At 35.9% G+C, this 20,244-nt stretch overlaps 1 protein-coding gene across 1 annotated transcript in view; it reads left to right on the plus strand.

Annotated features, from left to right (window-relative positions):
* The first annotated feature begins 1,919 nt into the window (after positions 1–1,919).
* Positions 1,920–20,244, plus strand: part of CSTF3 (cleavage stimulation factor subunit 3) — a 64,021-nt gene continuing 45,696 nt past the window's right edge. The window contains exons 1-3 of the mRNA XM_020899028.2: positions 1,920–2,165; positions 16,908–17,009; positions 17,132–17,227. Of these exons, the coding sequence (XP_020754687.1) occupies positions 2,139–2,165; positions 16,908–17,009; positions 17,132–17,227 (225 nt within the window). The 5' untranslated portion in view covers positions 1,920–2,138. The remainder of the gene's footprint in view (positions 2,166–16,907; positions 17,010–17,131; positions 17,228–20,244) is intronic.

Here is a 20,244-nt window from a genome sequence, read left to right on the forward strand (position 1 = left end):
CCAGTGCAGGTTTGATGCATGAGACAGGGTCCTCAGGGCTGGTGCACTGGAGACAAGGTGCTCAAGGTGACCCTGAGGGATGGGATGGGGAGGTGGGAGGGGGGTTTGGGATGGGGAACACATGTATAACCATGGCTGATTCATGTCAATGTATGGCAAAACCCACTACAGTATTGTAAAGTAATTAGCCTCCAATTAAAATAAATTAATTTAAAAAATAAAATAAAATAAAAACAAATCAATGCAGTCTAGCTCCGGTTGTTGTTGTTCAGTGACTAAGTCATGTTCGACTCTTTGTGATCCCATGAACTGCAGCACCAGGCTTCCCTAGCCATCATTAACTCCCCAAGTTTGCTCAAACTCACGTCCACTGAGTCAGTAATGCCATCCAACCATCTCATCCTCTGTTGCCCCCTTTTCCTCTTGCCCTCAATTTTTCCCAGGATCGGGGTCTTTTCCAATGAATCAGCTTTTCGCATCAGGTGGCCAAAGTACTGGAGCCTTACCTTCAGCATCAGTTCTTCCAATGAATATTCAGGGTTGATTTCCTTTAGAATTGATTGGTTTGATCTCCTTGTTATACAAGGGACTGTCAAGAGTCTTCTCCAGCACCACAGTTCAAAAGCATCGATTCTTCTGCGCTCAGCCTTCTTTATGGTCCAACTCTCACATCCATACACAACTACCAGAAAAGCCATAGCTTTGACTATATGGACCTTTGTGGACAAAGTGATGTCTCTGCTTTTTAATACACTGTCTAGGTTTGTCACTGCTATTCTTCCAAGGAGCAAGCATCTTTTAATTTCATGACTGCAGTCACAGTCCTCAGTGATTTTGGTACCCAACAAAATGAAATCTGACACTGTTTGCACATTTTCCCCTTCTATTTGCCATGAAGTGACAGGACTGTATGTCATGATCCTAGATTTTTGAAGGTTGAGTTTAAGCCAGCTTTTTCACTCTTTCACCTTCATCAACAGGCTCTTTAGTTCCCCTTTACTTTCTGCCAATAAAGTGCTATCATGCGCATATCTGAGATTATTGATATTCTTCCCAGCAATCTTGATTCCAGCTTGTGATTCATCCAGCCCAGCATTTTGCAAGATCACATTTCACAAGATGCCTTGTGAAATGGTGAAGGACAGGGAAGCCTGGCATGATGCAGTCCATAGGATCGCAAAGAGGTGAACACGACTGAGCGATTGAACAACAGTTTGCATATACATTAAATAAGCAGGGTGACAGTATACAGCCTTGACGTACTCCTTTCCCAATTTTGAACCAATCAGTTGTTTCATGTCCGGTTCTAGAGCCTCACTGCTATTAACCAAAAACCATGGTGGGGTGGCAAGCTTAAAACCCAGCCCTTACAGACTTCAAATCTTTGAAACACGAGTAATCGGTGAAGGCATGAATTAACATTGGCTTGATCTGTTCCCCTCATACCGGGAAAATGTGAAGCACATTAGCTGAGACCATAGAAAACTCCATAGATTCCTCATCTCTAAAATATCCATTCAATGGACATGAGTTTGAACAAGCTCCGGGTGACCGTGAAGGACAGGGAAGCCTGGCTTGGGGCAGTAACACAGGGTCGCAGAGAATCAGACATGACTGAGCGACGGAACAAGAAATTTAACACTAAGCACTGATCCATAAGACGGCCGGTTTGCCTGAACTGAACCGATTTCAGGCTTTAACAGCTAAGAGCCCGGCTCCGCAAACTGATAATTAAATTGCAAAAGGCGTGGAAGCCTCCTAGAGAAACAGTTTCCCGCCTTCCAGCCGGTTGCAGGTCTCTCGAGAAGAGCCTCGCTAGTTCAGGGCTGTGACGTCAGTACAGGCACTAGGCCCGCCCCCTGAGATCTTTCTGCTTCTGCGCGGTTGAGTAACCTAGGAGTTTGCGCTCTTAGCTCTGCCCACTGCCCCGGAAGTTAATGCAGAAGCCACACCCCCTACTCGGCCGGCCGGGACGGAGCCATTTTAATTCATATCTGAGTGGGCGGTGGCAATTCGTGTTGGCCGTCTGGCTCCGCAGGGCAGGGGGCAACTTTACTGATTTGGGGTGGTTTTTAGTTTAATTTTTCTTTTCTAGCTTGGCATCGCGGGCCAGTTCGTAATTCTTATCGGCTGAGGCCATGTCAGGAGACGGAGCCACGGAGCAGGTGAGGAAGGAGAGTGGTGGGGCCTCGTGGCGACCTCTTCTCTCCACGTCTCTTTTCGTCCGAGTACTCCAGCCATATTCGCTTGAGGAAGGAATCAGGGGTCTAATGAATCCCAAGGGTTGGGTACAGAAGTACGGTGGGAATGGGGAGCGAGATCTGACTGAGATTTGAAACTCTTTTTTTGCCTTCTCTGTCTTAGGGGTTAATATGAACAAATATTTGATTTAGACAATAGCTGGGAAACTACTTCGTCCTGTTTAGGTTTATGGGACTTACCCGGTGAGATTATTTCGTTTAATACCATTTTGGTGTTTAGGGGTTAGGAATGCATCATTTTAACGTGTACTCGCTGTTTTCGAAAAACTTGACACTGTTCTCTCCAACCGCCTTTCCGATATACACTGTACCCAGAAACTGGTTACTAAGTTGAGAAATAATTTGAGATGAAACTGATCTGAAGAAATAGACTCTCGCCAGAGCGAATGAGGGAGGAATCAGTTTAGGAGTAGAGGATCGTTATGCCAAGTTGGGAATTTTGTGGCTTTCTCCCGCTCCATCCCTTAGCATTTCATTTTCGTTTTTCCAGCGACACAGATAATTGTAGAATTTTATAAATCCGAAATGAGAAGTCCGATATGGCCACTGTAAATAAACATATCTGTTTTAGTCCTGGATATGTGACATATAAGTATTACAAAATTCAGGTTATTTGTTAAATGATTTGTTCCTTTTGCTTTTTATTCAGAATTTTGTAGACTAGTCTTTACCTTTTAGTTTGAAAGAGGAAACTGATATTTTATAAAAGATGTCGGTTTTTTTTTTTTTTTTTCGATTTAAGTTCAGTATGTTTAGGTAAATGGTTTTTAAGATGGAGTCTAGATAGACTGCAGATTTCAAGTTCGAGTTCCTGAAATTTCCCATTGCCATAGCAACGAAATACACTTACGTTTCCGTTTTTCAAGTGCCCGGCTTGTGGAGTGGGAACTGTTCTTGGAGGTTGACAGAGATGAGGGAAAATTGGAATGTTTCTGTTGAATAGAGTGACTGTAAATTTTATCGTCTGGAAAGTTTGGGTAAACTGAATTTTGTGTTTCCTCGTCGACAAATTTCTGTCCTGAAATTTTTACAGTATTTACATTTTACATGCTGTTAGAATGCCCAAGATTGCAAAGTCTTAAAATTGTTACGTCACATCTGTTTACATATACTACCCTTTTTCTGGGTTCATGTTTTGTCACCTGCAGGTGGAGGAGGACTAATGTACTAAGGTTTTCATTGAAAGTTTCACGAATTCACTGTTAATTCTTAAATTTATCTAAAATTGTAAACATAGTGAAATGGTGCCATGACCTTTTCACCTTAGAACTGTGGTTTTTTAAGTGGGAGAGAAAGTGGTAATTTTTTGAAAAAAGTTTTTCACCCGTTAGTTTTATGTGCCAAGTTTAGGACATAAAGAAAAGAGCAGTGAATGCCTATAGTGCAGTTCTTCACCTAGAATCGACAATTGTTGAGTGTTTGCCATATTTGCTTTATATCTTGTACATAGTTATTTGAAAGTAAGTCAGCACATATTCAGCCCCCCTTATATCAGCATTCTCTTATACAGGATAAGGACCTTAATCCTATTTATAACCATTATACCATTTCCCATCTAAGAAAATTAATAGTAATACTGTATCACTTCTAAAAATTAGTCCTTATTCAAATTTCCCCAGTTTCTCCAGAAGGCAGTGTGATTCATAGAGTTTTATTATTTTAAAAATCAGAATCTATAATCTAGGTTGTTTGAATCATTTGATTATATCTCTTGAATAGTCCCTCTATTTTTTGTCCCCTAGGATATTTATTGTCTATTCGAAGAATCCAGAACAGTTCTCTTGTAGACCTTCTCATTTTCTGTCTGGGTTTATTTGATCTGTGTGTGGAGTTATCATCTAACTTGTTCTTTCATCTTCTGTATTTCCTGGAAATTAACAGTTATGTCTAAACTCAGAGCTTTGATAATATTCAGGTTAAATATTTTTGTGTATAATATAGCATCGCAATAAAAGGCACTTCATGCTAGGTTATTCCACTGTTAGCAATGGTTTAAGTTTGTTCACTTGGTTAGGGTAATGACTGCTGGGTCTTTTCATTATAAAGGATTGTTTCCCCCTTTGCAGTTAGTAATCTGTGGGTCAATAACTGTGTTCCTCAATAACCTTTTACCTAGTTATTTATTGTCAATTGATAATCCTTGAATAAATCAGTTATTTCCTTGGAAATGGCAAATGGTGATTTTCTTTTAAAAAAAATTCTATTGTGTCTTTACTTACTGGCTCATATTTTTCCTCAAAGAAGAAATTCCTGTTTTCTTTCCCCCTCCTTTTATTTTTTTTAATTTTTTATAAGTTTATTTATTTATGGCTGTGTTGGGTCTCAGTTGCAGCATTCTGTGTTCTGTCTAGTTGTGGATGTGACACACGAGCTGCTCTGCAGTATGTGGGATCTTAGTTTCCAGATCAGGGATTGAACCCACGTCCCCTGAATTGGAAGGTGGATTCGTAACCACTGGGCCACCAGGGATGTCCCTTTCCCCCTCCTTTTAAAAGATTGAGTATTGCTGTGGATTCGTGTTTTCTGAATTTACTATGCTTAATTCAGCTATAGCTTTTTTTTTTCCCTTAATGCTTAACTTGTCCTAACTTTTATGGTGCTTCCTGTATCCTATATATTTTTTCCATCAGTCTGTAAGACATTTTTTCACATCTGATGACCAACAAAGAATTATCTTCATATAATCTTTTGAATTTTTTTAAGATGCATTTCAAACATGCAAGAAAAAAGAATAGTATAATATATGATGCTTCTATCACAGAGTTTTGTCACAGCTAAACCGGTTTTCTCCATACTTTAACTTACTCTTCCCACCTCCATTTGTTGTTTTTATTTAGTCAATAAGTCATGTCTGATTCTTTTGCAATCCCATAGATTGTAGCCTGCCAGTCTTCTCTGCCCTTGGGATTTCCCAGGCAAGAAGACTGGAGTGGATTGCCATTTCCTTGTCCTGGCGATCTTCCCAACCCAGGCATCGAAACCGCATCTCCTACTTGGCAGGTGGATTCTTTACCACTGAGCCACCTGGGAAGCCCCCCACCTCCATTACTTTGAAGCAAATCCCAGATATTGTATCATTCAGCTTTTAACTGGAATAGTGCTTAAACAATACCTTGAAGGGTGACATGATCAAAAATATGGATCAACTAGCTTGCCTGATGTGTAAGACAACAGTCAATGAACATTTAGGGGGAAATTGATGATGAACAAGGGGGGGAAAAGACTAAACAAAACTGAAGAATAATAAGAAAAAGATCAAAACCACTCTGAATCATGGATTTGCTTTGGAAAGATGCCAAGGGGTTTCCCTCCTTCGAGATATGAATTGTAGATTTATTTTAGCTGTTTAGCATTGAAACTCAGAAAAATGATAATTTGTTCAGTAAGCCTGATATTTTAGATTTGTTATTCAAAAATATAGATGGTCATTTCTTGGTACTGAACCTCTGGATTTGTGCTCTGTGAAAGAGGGAAATGATTGTAGACAAGCAAAGTCAAGAGTGAGGTTTATTGTGTTTTTTTTTAAACTCTTGTAAGGATATTCTATTTTACATCTAGAGTGCTGTTTAAATTACTTTGCAGTGTTGGTGGGTATTCTGGAGCCACGTATTTGCCAGTTTAGTCATGACAGAACCACATGCGTATAGATTGTCCCCCTGACAAAAGCACATCTGGTTCCCCTGTGGAATTATGGCTCTATTTTTATCTTGTACAGTTTTTCTAAGTGCTTGATTCAACTTTTGATCTCATTCTTCACACCATTTTACCTTGTGCACCACCTCTACGGCATTTAATAGGCTATTTAGAGTTCCTTCACTGAGTTTTGAATTGAAAGGGCTGCCTTATTCACCTTAAAAACCTAGATCACTGTTTCGGTAATTAAAGTGAAATGGATAAATTTTTGCACTCAGGCCATATGCTATATGTTACAAAATTTTGTAGAATTGTATTCTTTGGGAAGACAGGTGCTGATAATTACTGATAATACAAAGTAAAGTATTTTGGGCATAAGAGTGAATGGTTTCTAAAGTTTTGTTTTACCAACAGAAAAAGAGGAAGGGAGAAATGTATTTGGCCAAGTCAATTCCGATGAAACTTTAAGTCCCTAAACTTCTGATTCTACACTTCTGTCTTTCAGAAGTAAGATTTCAGTTTTCAAACAACTCATAGCCTATCCTAGAGTTAAGAAGGCCTGACGTATAAAAAGAATGATTTTTACTTTGGGGAAAAAACAATTACGTGACTTGAAGAAGCTCAAATTAATTGCTAATAAAGTTCTTAAAAGAGGAGAATTCAGGACCATTAAAGTGTTTTGCTTTTGGTGAAAAATAAGTTTAGGAAGATATAGAAAATATGAGAAATATATGTGTTCTATTTTGTACTTACTAATTAGTAAAGAAAGATAAAAGAGTGTTGAAACCTGATTTATTTTGTTGAGTAACCATTAGTACCTAGTAGCAGTTAAAAGGAAATAGTGCCTATTTTAAACCTAAGTGGATGTGTGTGAATGTTAGAAGAGGAAGGGAAGAGGCCAAGAATATATGTTATAATGATAATCTTTTCTTTGGATCCAATTATCTTTATCTGTTTTTAACAAAATCTTTCTGTAATAATCCTGTTTTAAGTGATAGTGTAACAGTTTTGGACAGGCAAGTTTGATTTGATCATATTGTTAATGATTCTTGAGGAAATTGAGTGTATAGGACACTTTATCTGGCAGTAATTGTTCCTAAGAGAGAGATCTGTGTTTACAGGAGTACTCGTTTTCCTGAAAAGTACAACAGGGAGGTTGTGTTAGACAAGCTTGCATTCCCTCTTCGTTAGGAACACGAAAATGTGCACCCTAGATAGGCCTTCCAGAATGAGGAAATCTGTTCAAATGTTTGTACCTATTATGTGGATGATTGCAAAAAAAAACAATTCATAGTTTTAGGCTTTTCTGCCATTATCTCTAAATCTTTATTCTTTTTTAGAAAAGACCTAGTTATGAATTTGAGTCTTCTTGTTTTTAATGGATAGTTGGTAACAGTGTGAGATTGATTTTTTTTTTTTTAATGTTATTGTTAAGAGACACTTTATTTTGTTTATTTTTTGGTGCCTGGACAGGGACTTGAACCCTGGACCCTCAGATTTTAAGAGATTTTAGTTGGGCGAATTTTAGATTTGCCTAATTTTAGATTAATCAATAGTTTATAATAAGCAGTAAATATTTACTAACACTCGAAGGGTAAAGCTTCTTAATTGTTGTCTTTCTAGTGTTTCACTTAGTTTATCAAATGAATTAATATTTTGGTCCCTCCTGATCAAAAGAACCTGCATTTTCACATTCTAAAAATTTTAAGATTTTTATTTATAAAACAAACACTTCAAAGCTATTTGTTTCCTAGGGAATGAGTAAACAAATTTAAGAAGCAAGTATGATAAGTATAGTTATTTGGACCAATACCTGTTAGCCTGCTTTTTCTAAGTTTTTGAAATGTTTGTATGTTTAGGAGATTTAAGTTTTTGAAAGATTTGAAGGGATTATATGCAGGATATATATATTCAGATTTGTTCACTTAAAATATCTAGGAGTTTTGTTGCACTGGTAAAGGAACATAGGACTAAGCTGGCATCCAGTACTAATTTTGAAGAAAGACTACTACCAAGAGAAACTTAAGAGTTGAAATGTTTAGTATTTGCAGTTTTCTTAATGTTTTAACAACAACAAAAGGAACGACTTAGGTCTGATTCTGCTTTATTTTTGAGGAAACAACATTTGGGGAAACATGTATTTACAGAACAGATGGATTAGGTGGTGGTTCTCAAAATGGAGTCAGTGGTCCATTGTATCATATTCACTTAGGTGCTTCATTATTGCCTGTACCTCAGTTTTATATATATTGTAATAGATTCTGTAGGTGAGGCTGGAAATCGTCATTGGAAATGAGTATCATGGTGATTTTTATGTAAATGAGTTTGTAAACCACTTAGGTTAGAGATTGAAGATACTTGGACCTTCAAAGTTGGTTTTGAATACACTGATAAAATAAATGGAGAAAAACATTGCAGATTATTTGAGGATGGCTAGGCCTTTGATAGTATTTTGCTGGTGTTTCTCTCCCTACTATAGTCACTCACGAATGGAAAATACTCATTATAAAACTAGTTTTGTGACTCTGCTAGTTCTGTTGCAAAGATTATCAAAACTCTTGGTCAAAAAGCTTATGTAGTTTTACATTCTTTAACTTACTACATCCCTCTCCACATACTTTTGATGTTTATCACTTGGTTTAAATTTTCACTGACTTCTATTTTAATTTAATTTACATATGACCTCCAGCATAGCACCCTCTCCATTTATCCCAAAAATAGCTATTTGGAGAAAGTAAATACTTTTTTTTTTCTTTTTCTGTCCAAGTTTTACTTCCCTGGTGGAAATGGAAAGAAGAAATGAAATTAGATTATACACATCACTGACTCAATGGACATGAGTTTGAGTAAAGTCTGGGAGTTGGCGATGGACAGGGAGGCCTGGCGTGCTGCAGTCCATGGGGTCACAAAGAGTTGGAGGCGGTTGAGTGACTGAACCGAACTGATACATTTAAAATCATTAATATAATAGTCTGTCACTTCTCCACACCCCACCCTATTAAAAACAACCTAATATAAATTAAACTATTGTATAGACAGTGGTTTGCAGCCTCAGTTTCCCAGAAGCTATGTGGCATACCCATGATACATGACAATTGTAAGAAAAGATTATTAAAAATGCTTCTCCTTTTTCAGACTACATAATTGTAGTTTTGTGGTCTTCATCAAAAATAATATATTGCAGCAGATTGAGAGCAGAAGCCAGATATTAAAGAGATCACAAAAATGTAAAACAGTGCCAATCGTTTTCACTAATTTTTTGTTGTTGTTCTGGAAAATATTTTTAACTAAAATTGAACATTTATTTTTAAATGAATTAACATTAAAATTTTTGAAGTTTTAATTTTGAATATAATATTGATACATTTGACCCACATTTTATAAAATGTCTCTAGTTCCTCTGTTGTAAGAATGCAAAGTGATTCTCTATAAGAAGTTTGAGAACCATTGAAATGATGCACGGAACCTGTGAGACAACATCGTAAGTTCTGTTTCTCTGAGTTAGCTTCCCATAGCAAAAAGAAAATTAAAAGACCATCAACTGAAGGGTAGAAAATTTTTGTAAACTATATATCCAATAAAGAACTAATAGCCATAATATGTAAAAACACTTGCGGTGCAGTAACAAGAAAATAAGTAAAAATGTGCAAGGAATCTGAAAAGACATTAACTATATACAAACAGCCAATAAAAACCTGAAAAGTGTTGAACTTCATTAACTACCAGTGAAATAAAGATCAAAACCACAATGAGATACCACTCTACTGTCTTTTAAAATCATCAAAAAGATAGATAATACCAAGTGTTGGTGAGAATGTAAGAAAAATTGGAGCCCTTTTACTGGGGGAACTGTAAAGTGGTTCAGTCACTTTGGGAAACAGTCTGACAGTTCTTCAGAGTGTTACATAATTTGCTTTATGGCCTAACAATTTCACTTCTGGGTATACACCTAAGTAAAAAGAAAATACTCAAAAACTAGAAATAATCCAAATGTCCAATGACTGGTAAATAAAATATGTGATATCCTTTCAGTGCAATATTTGGCACTGGACAGTACTGATACGTGATAAAACATGAAGTTTGAAAACATGCAAAATGAAAGTCAGAAACAAAACACATTGTGTTTATTTACATGAAATGCCTACACATTTATGGAAACAGAGTAGATTGGTGTCTGCATAGGCCTAGGCGGATTGGGAAATGGGAATGCCCATTAATGGGTATGGGTTTTTATTTGGGGTGATAAAAATGTTCTAAAATTTATTGTGATGATGAATATACTGAATTTAAGTGAACTTTACACTTTAAATGGGTGCATTGTATGGAATTTGATTGTCTCAATAAAGCTGTTATTTAGAGAAGTCAAATGTGTATAATGTATCCTACCTCCGTGCTTTAAGCCAGTCGTCCATGGGGGAGCTCTTCCAAGAGAGACGCCTCTATTTTAGCGCTGCTCTGCGACCAGAAAGGCAGTTCACAGGCAGATGCTCTGCGACCAGAAAGGCAGTTCACAGGCAGATGCTCGAGTAGTTGCTCAGCAGCATTTTCGCCTTATACGAAAGGCCTCTCATCAGCTTCACAAGGTTTTCTGATGTGTGTGCCCATTTGAAATAGTATATGTTATGTGTATCTGTATGCTCCTTACAGTCTTATAATTTTTCTGATTTTTAAAATTGTGCAAATCAAAGCAGCTCCCAGTGTCCTACTAGTATCATTAAATGTGCATGCATTGGGAACTGAATTAGTCCAGCTTTCGTTCTGCTCATTTGATTTGGGGTCCATCCTACTCCCCATTAACATCCCCCTATAGGATGATAATAGGATTACAGGTATTCCAAAGATAAGCTGGATTTTAATAGTTTCTTTATAGTTGTTTTTGCGACATGTAAACATGAGATGGCTGTTTGGCTATAACTAAACAGAGTTCTGACCTCATTCCATTACAAATGGGCACTGGAAACTTGTGAGAAGATTTCTTAAAGTTACCTATTTCTCTGATCTGGCAACAGATTCAGGAAATAATATAGGGTTGGCCAGAACTGGTTTTTCTATAAGGTGTTGTGGAAAATGACAAATCAACTTTTTGGTCAACCCAATAATACCACTCTGTTCTTTATGAAGCCTCAGTCTACTTGTTGATTCTAGAAAACTGTTCCATTTTCATTTGCTCAACAGCAAATATAGTAACCAGACCACAAAACAAAAATGTTACACTCTTGGTTACCCAACTGGTTCACATCTGTGACAATGAATGACTACTTCTTGTGAGAAATGTGGCCTTTAACTACTAGAGGATACTGGGCCATTTCAGTTATCTTTTATTGTTAATTAATTCAGTTGATAGAGAATTATATATATAGATTCTTTTACAAATGTTTGACTGCATCCTTGTCCAGAGGAAAACATTTACCATTGTAAGAGATTCTGCAAAGAGCTGATTGATAGTTCTGCCAGATTTAACTGGACTTAGGGCAGATTCATGTAATTTAATTGTATTTTTTTATTATAGAATGGGATTATTGGTTACTTAACAAGGAGTGGAGATTAATGCCTAATATAGTAGATGCTCAATAAATGTTTTGTTTTGTTTTACATCTTATCCATCATCCTTTCCTTGGGCTTCTTAGTCCATGGTAACTCCTTCCTCCAGGTTTCTGTTGATAGAATTTTTGGAACTTGAATGGGCAAAATAAGACTATTTTCACTAATTTCTAACTGAAATCAAGCCTTCTATTATGAATGTAGGCAAGAAACCATGCTAGTACTGTTAGCAACAGCTATGTATGTGACTGGGACAGAAGTATTCACAGTACTATTAGCACTCATCAGTAGACTCACTAGATTTTATTTCATATGATAAGTATTTGTTACTTCGTTAAACTTTAAGATATTTAGATAATTGCATTTCAGTATAATTGAATCCTGCAGTTTATTTTGTATATTTGAGAACATCATCCTGAGAAAGTTCCCATGGACGTCACTAGACTGCAAGAAGGTACAGTGGTACCAAAAAAAAGTTTGGAGCTGCTTGTTGTTGTTCAGTTGCTAAATCGTGTTTGACTCTTGTGACCCCATGGACTGTAGCGCACCAGTCTCTCTGTCCCAGGGATTTACCAGGCAAGAATACTGGAGTGGGTTGCCTGTCTCCTGCATTGGCAGGTGGATTCTTTACCACTGAGCCAGAGCCCTGATTTTCAACTCGGGCTGCCCACTGGAACTGATGCTGTGTGCCACTTGGTGCTGCCATGCCTGGCTCTTTGGAACTCTGTGGGCTGTAGCTCGCCAGGCTCCATCTGTCCATGGGATTTTCCAGGCAAGAATACTGGAGTGGGCTGCTGTTCCCTTCTCCAGGGAATCTTCCCAACCCAGGGATCAAACCTGTGTCCCTTATGTTTCCTGAATTGGACCTGAAGAGTTTTTAAAAAATAGTGATGGTCCAGGCTCATTCCTAGAGATTTTATTTCAAATGATCTAGAGTGAGACTTGAGTATCTTTTTAAATGCTCTTTACCCAAGATGATTCTGATATGCTGCCAGGGTTGAGAATCACTAAATGAATGGATTATTTTATTTCTTAAGGAGACATTTATCCTTGCTGCAGTTACGCTGGTCAGATACTGGATGCCATCTTCTGAGTTTCTCTGTTCTGCATATTATGGTATGTGTTGTTGTTCAGTCACTAAGTTGTGTCCAACTTTTTGCAACCCCATGAGCTGCAGCACGCCAGACTTTCCTGTCTTTCACTATCTCCCTGAGTTTGCTCACATTCAACCATCTCATTTGCTGCCCTCTTTTCTGTTTGCCTTCAGTCTTTCCCAGCATCAGGGTCTTTTCAAATGAGTCAGCTCTTCGCATCAGGTGGCCAAAGTATTGGGAGTTTCAGCTTCAGCATCAGTCCTTCCAATGAACACCCAAGACTGATCTCCTTTAGGATGGACTGGTTGGATCTCCTTGCAGTCCAAGGGACTCTCAAGAGTCTTCTCCAACACCATAGTTCAAAAGCATTAATTCCTTGGCACTCAGCCTTTATGGTCCAATCTCATATCTGTACATGACTACTGGAAAAACCATAGCTTTAACTATGTGGACCTTTGTTGACAAAGTGATGTCTGCTTTTTAATATGCTGTCTAGTTTGTCATAGCTTTTCTTCCAAGGAACAGGTGTCTTTTAATTTCATGGCTGCAGTCACTGTCAGCAGTGATTTTGGAGCCTAGAAATATAAAATCTGCCACCGCTTCCACTTTTCCCCTTGAATTTGCCATGAAGTGATGGGACTGGATGCCATGATCTTAGTTTTTTGAATGTTGAGTTTTAAACCAGCTTTTTCATTCTCTGCTTTCACCGTCATCAAGAGGCTCTAGTTCCTCTTCATATTCTGCCGTTAGAGTTGTATCATCTGCATATGTGAGGTTGTTGATATTTCTCTTGGCAGTCTTGATTCCAGCTTGTGATTCATCAGCCAGGCATTTCACATGATGTACTCTGCGTATAAGTATAGTATACATTATCTAATTTGGTAGGTTTAATTTTGAAGACATGAATTTGAATGATTTGGCCTCCCATCAGACTGTTTTGAAATACTAATTGTTATTAGTAGCATTGATTAGCTTAGCTGGTTTTTAGATCATAATGTAAAGTTCTGTATCATATTTACTTCTTATTTTATCATTAACATTTTATGATTCATATCTTACAAATCCTCATTTATTTTAAAATATTTTAAAAATTTGTTTTGTCAAGAAGTAAACTGAAAGTCTTTGTTGTATCCCAGGTGCCCCTTAAACAATGCACATACTCGGCACTGAGGAATATTTTTCAGGTGAACAGTAAAATTTCAAACAGCAAAAGAGTATGTATATGGTGTGTAAAGTACATTTGTATGTGGTGTGTGTGTGTGTCTCTCCAGGCACCTCTACTTTTTTTAAAACTGGCTGTTATGTCCCATGTTGCTGTTTATAGACCTGCCTTGTTTGTTCTTTTTGGTGGTTACAAATTCCATAATTTATTTAACAAGTTTTTTTTTACATGATTATTTAAATTATTCCTAGTCTTGCACAGCAACATACAGCCACATAACTGAGTATTCTTCTGTACACATCTTTGTACACATATAGAGTAGGATAAGTGTCCAGAACTGGAATGCAGGGTCAGATATTTGTGTTACATTTTGGTCAGTATTACTGCTTTCTTTTGCCAACAGTTTGAGAATGTCAGTTTCTATATATCTTGACCAGTTCAGTCAGTCAGTTGAGTTCCTTAGTTGGGTCCGACTCTTTGTGACCCCATGGACTGCAGCGCGCCAGGCTTCCCTGTCCATTACCAACTCCTGGAGCTTGCTCAGACTCATGCCCATCAAGTCAGTGATGCCATCCAACCACCTTATTCTGTTGTCCCTTTCTTCTCCTGCCTTTAGTCTTTCCCAGCATCAGGGTCTTTTCCAGTGAGTCAGTTCTTCACATCAGGTGGCCAAAGTATTGGAGGTTCAGCTTCAGCATCAGTCCTTCCAATTAATATTCAGGACTGATTTCCTTTAGGATGGACTGATTTGATTTGAGATTTGTATCTTTGCCAGTGCAGTGTTAATTATAAAACACCTTTGATCTCTTATTTTATGGCTTATATTTGTATTGTTTTCAAGTGTTTAAAGTTCATTGTTCTTTTTCTATGAGTGTTTGAATACTTTACCCATTTTCTTCTTGAGTTTCTGATGTTTTAGTGACTGGATGTTATATTAATAAATTTAATACTTTGCCGTATGTGTTGGGGATATTTTTTCAAGTTCATCCTTTCACTTTCATTGTGATACTTTCCCCATGCACAAATATAAACTTTACGAATTAAGTTTACTCTTTTCAAAGGCTTTTAAAGAGCGTTCCCACACAAAGGTAAATTTCAGTACATTTTCTGATGGTTCTTTATTGTGTTTTTGTTTTTAATGTTTTTGATTTATCTGAAATTAATTTGATAGAATGGTTAAAATTGGGATTCAGCTTTTATTGACTTTGCAGTTCTAAGATAGTTATTCTAGCACCATAAATTGAATAACCCAACATTTTGATTTCAAATAGCACCTTTATTTGCTAATTTTCCGTGTATCTTCTTTCTGAACCATCCTGATCCGGTGATTGTTTTATCACCATTGCAGAACTAACTTATTCTGTATCATGTTTAGTATATGAGTGGGGCCAGTGGTTTTCCTTTATTAAACTTTTCCAGTTTTAGTTTCTTGAGCAAGCTACTGAAAGCTCTTGTGTGTTAGTAGGACATCATAATTTTGATAGAAAATCACGGTAGTCTTTTAAAACATGTTTTTCTTTCTAAATGTGTACTTATCAGTGGTGGAAACTGATTTATTCCAAAGGAAAGTATACTTCTTCCAGGTAGTTTTTCCCACCTAAACACATGACTTAAAGTCTTTTTCCCTACTGGTATTTCGACAGAATTGCCTGGTGATATATTAATTGCTACTGAGGAAGGTGAGGGGGGAAGAGATGTTAGAGGCAGTGCTTCCCTCTCTTTCCTCTCTTGAATATTACTAATATTTATTGCTATGTTGGGCTTCCTTGGTGGCTAAGATGGTAAAAGAATCTACCTGCAGTGTGAGAGACCTGGGTTCCATCCCTGGGTTGGGAAGATGCCCTGGAGGAGGGCATGGCAACCCACTCCAGTATTCTTGCCTAGAGAACCCCCATGGTCAGAGGTCCTTTGCAGGCTATAGTCCGTGGGTTCGCAAAGAGTTGGACATAACTGAGTGCAGCACAGCATTGCTATATTACGATTTCAGGAAGTCCTCCCACAAAGGCAAAACAAAACTTCATGCAAATTTATCTGGCTTATTTCATATCAGTTTCTTTTTGTGGTACAAAATAATATTGTGAAGAACAATTTGAAAAGTAATGGTTGTATTTACGCCACAGGTCCTGGCTACTTTTTTAGGTATTGACTTTAAGATTGTATTTCTATAATAAAAATAAAACCACCTCTTATTAAAGAGTTTAGAAAATACTGAGAAAGGGGGAAAGTCAGCTGTCCATCTACCACACATCACCCAGACATGACTACTATTTTACAGTCTTTTCAGTCTCTTTCATTGTAGATTTCTTTTATAGTTTTTGTATACAGTTTGTAAGTACAGTTTCATATACAGTTTGCTATATATACAGTTTGTAAATCATGCTTTTAAAACTTTTACATCAAAATAAAGTTTTCATGTCATTTCATGCTTTTTCATTGTGACTCAGGATGAATTCTTTATAGCAATGTTTTTTAGTGTTGTTGGTCCAGGGACCTTGTGGGTTTCTAAGACTTTGATCTGTGAGTTCATACTGTTTCATAATAGATTTAAGACACTATTTGCCTATTTCACTTTTAATTCTCATGAGTGTACAGTGGAATTTTTACATGATTTGATATTGCAGTAAGGTTGATTTCAAAAGCATATATGAAAATCCAGTTGCATTTTATTTTTTTTCAGCTGCATTTTAAAGCCTACTGTATTTATTATACACAGATTTGCAAATATATATCTCAAGGATAATCATCTAAATGAATTTTAAAAGTTATTACTCATTAAATTTTATTTATGTTAACATATGAATACTTTTATTATTATTTGTATGTGAATAAATATCTAACCTTGTCTCAGTTTTAATTTCTAACATGGTAAATACTGAAATAACCTACATAAACGAAAACGCTTTGATGTACTCACTTTTTAGAGTATAAAAGGGGTCTGAATCTAAAAAGCTGTAGAACTGCTGCTCTGTTTTATTTCATTAAAAAAGAGATGGGTTTATTTAAATTTAAAATGTTTTAATTTTTAGGTATGTGTCCATTTGAATTTGTTATTATGCAAGTGATTTAGATTACAGAAAATGAAGACTTCTTTTATAAGAGGACGTTTTCATGCTTATTGTAATACTGCATCTGGGGACTAATATATTGTACTTGAGTTAAATTAGTCCTGAGATTTTTAAAACAGTAACTTGAGTTCATTATTTTTCTTCCCCCTAGGCAGCTGAGTATGTCCCAGAGAAGGTGAAGAAAGCCGAAAAGAAATTAGAAGAGAATCCTTATGACCTTGACGCTTGGAGCATTCTCATTCGAGAGGCACAGGTTTAGTGATATAGGATTACATTTCCTTCTCTATGGGTCCAATCACACTACTTGGTTCTGCAGTAAATAATATTTTCATAATCCTAACATTGTAAATGCTGTTTATTGGTTTTCAATTTTAGAATCAACCTATAGACAAAGCACGGAAGACTTATGAACGCCTTGTTGCCCAGTTCCCCAGTTCTGGCAGATTCTGGAAACTGTACATTGAAGCAGAGGTTAATATTTTATTTTATTTTTTCTTATATAGCATTTGATGGGAATTGCAACATACACTGTAGTGATAGAAAACAAATTAGGAACATAGATAGCACAAGTAAGGACAAGGAGGATTTAAAATGTCTTTTGCCTTTATTTTGTAAAATAGGTATGAAGGAGTAATTAAAATGAATTTTTGAAATTTGGGTCTTTACAAGCTGATGATTGTTGCATTTTGGAGTTGCAACAACATTAAAACAGTTTCAATGGTATTGGAGTGCTTTAGCCTTTTATTTACTTGTCATGTGTCAATTTATTGCCTCCTGTGTCATTTATTTAGAACTCATTTTTCTTTTTATTCCTATTTACAAATGAATCTGGTATTATAAGGAAATACAGAAATGTTGACTTAGTTTCATAGGGTGTTTTGAGTGTCTCTGGTGAAATGAAACCTTTAGGTAAAAAATTATTTTGGATTTTAATTTTGTGAAAATGCATGGTTTGTCAATAAATGTAAGCACTTCAGTAATTTTTAAAGTTTTTCTGTAGGATAAAGTTTACATTATACAATAATAAGTTAATATGAACTCAAACCTATGTAATCATAATTTACCCAATGATACTTTGATTGGTTTTTTGTTTTATTTTGTTTTTTTTTCTTTATAACTGTCTTGAAATTTGAAGCCAGACATTTTAAAGAGTAAAGGCCCCATTCTTGTTTATGATTAGAAGGGAAATGTTCACTTTTGAAGATCAGAATTAGCAATCAAGATGATAATAAAATGTTAATGTATTGATAACAGTTGGCACCAAATAATAATTTTTCAGGTGATATATTAATGAGATGGGGTGAGATAGAAACTTAATAATCCACATTTAGCTGAAAATTGATATCCATTTATTTTTATAACTTATACTTATGAGGTAGTCTTATTTGAATATTTTATAATATAAATTCTCAACAAAATTAAGTACACTGCAGCCTCGTCATAACATTTTCACAGTAACTGAAATTTGATCATATGTGGGTCTGTTTTGGACCTATCAAAGGGCTTTAGTCAGCAGTACTAAACAGACTTCAACACAACACAGTGTCACCTGTGATGTGTCCCTCAGAATGGACCTAACTAACTGCGGATTTAAATTGAGGCTACAGTGTACTCACTGTACTTGTGTTAGAGTTTATATTGTATTATGTTGGGAGTGGGGGAATTACTGGACAATAGCAGGAACATTGTGTGTGTGTTGAGGTTTTTCTGTGTGGTTGTATATGTGGTGTGTGTGTTTGTGTGTTTGTATGTGTGAGAAAGATTGTATCTTATGTGGAGTCTGGTTGTGATTTTGGACCAAGACCATATCCTTAAGGTTTTATCACTTATCCTTTTGGACCATTTCCTTCCTTAGTATATCTAATCATCAGAGTATACTGGCATGAAATTCACCAGGTGAGTGAATAAAACTGTCTGAAGTATGCTGAAGCCAGGATCATCTACCTATACTTGGTCTTCATTCCAGTTTGACTTTACATATTAGCTTATATGCAGATATTCTGCAAACTCATCAGAAATTAACATAAGTGGTACATGATAATTTTTGTATAATGAAATAGTGTGTTCTGAGTTTTAGAAATTTCTCAGATATTCTGTTATCATTCATTCATTTTATTATAGCATGATTTAAACTGAAATTAGCTGTTAGATATTCATTCTGTAAGCATAAAACACAGTGAGTCTATTTCTTCCACTTCCTAACTAAAAATAAAAACTGAATTCTAAGACAGACCAGATGTTATTCCAAAGGGCTGAAGTTGTCTAAATAACTGGCTAATTTCACGTACTATTTCAGAGCTGTTAGCAGTTGCCTGACATTTATTTAGTTGGTAATGTTTGCAGTTTCACATACCTGCACACACAAATATGAATGTATGTGTAAAACATCTTTTGATTTAAAAAAAAAGGTAAAGAATATATATGTGTATTTCATAAGATTTTTATTTCTGGTTTAGGAATTAAGATGTTAACATTGAATGCAAATTTTAAAAATGCATATCCTGAGCAATGTTTTTCTCTCCCTAATTTGTTCTTTTTTATTTTCACATATGTACTTTGCTTAGTCTGTAAGGGGCTAAAGTTTTCTTTGGCCGTATCACTCAATGTAGCCTTAAATATTTTTGGAGAAGACACATAACCTATTTAGGATACATTAAAATCTGAAGTAATAATAAGACTGTCTTCACATTAAAGGTACTACTAACAGTGTTTACGTAACATCCTGTATGCACTCTCAAGAAAATAAAGTTTTGTTAATACATTTGTTGTAACTCAGTACTTCATGGTGGGAAAATTGTAAAGTTTCTTTTATTTATGTTCAGTTAAACCAGTGTGTGCGAGTCCAAATACATTTAGTTCTTTTCTAATAGAAAATACATACATCTTTTAAAATGAGATAATTTTCTTCCCCAGAGAAACTTCTTATAAATCCTACTTAGGAACAAAGTGGCAAGGAGGAGTGGTGTTTTAGGGATTTGGGGAGTTGGAGGGTTGCTTTTGAACTTGGAACATCAATAGGAAATGGGAGCACATTATAAATGATTTTTAGTAAAGAAGTTAGTAACACTATCTGGTATTTTTAATATTTGACAGTATATCTCTTCTCATATCAGTGAGCATTTAGCAATACTTGGATACTTTTGTAAAATTTGAACTTTAAAATGTCATCCTTAATTCATTACCTACTTTTTTATTTTTTTGCTTATTGAAGGTAAAATTCTCTTGTTTTATGAAAGGACATGTAGGACCACCATCTGTATACTTAATACACCTATATATAATACATACCTAATTTCAAAATTAGGCCAAATTATTTTAGTGTTGTATATATTATATAGGAGATCATATTTTGCCTCCAGTTCATGGAATTGCTTTCCTCTTGAATTCCAAAATGCTACTTTATGTGGTCTAGCCATATCATAGAAGTGAACAATATGACTATTCTTAAGTGATATAGTTATAAGTATAAAGTCTAAATTGTTAAGGTA

The sequence above is a fragment of the Odocoileus virginianus genome, chromosome 10, assembly GCF_023699985.2.
Source record: "Odocoileus virginianus isolate 20LAN1187 ecotype Illinois chromosome 10, Ovbor_1.2, whole genome shotgun sequence".
Taxonomy (NCBI): domain Eukaryota; kingdom Metazoa; phylum Chordata; class Mammalia; order Artiodactyla; family Cervidae; genus Odocoileus; species Odocoileus virginianus.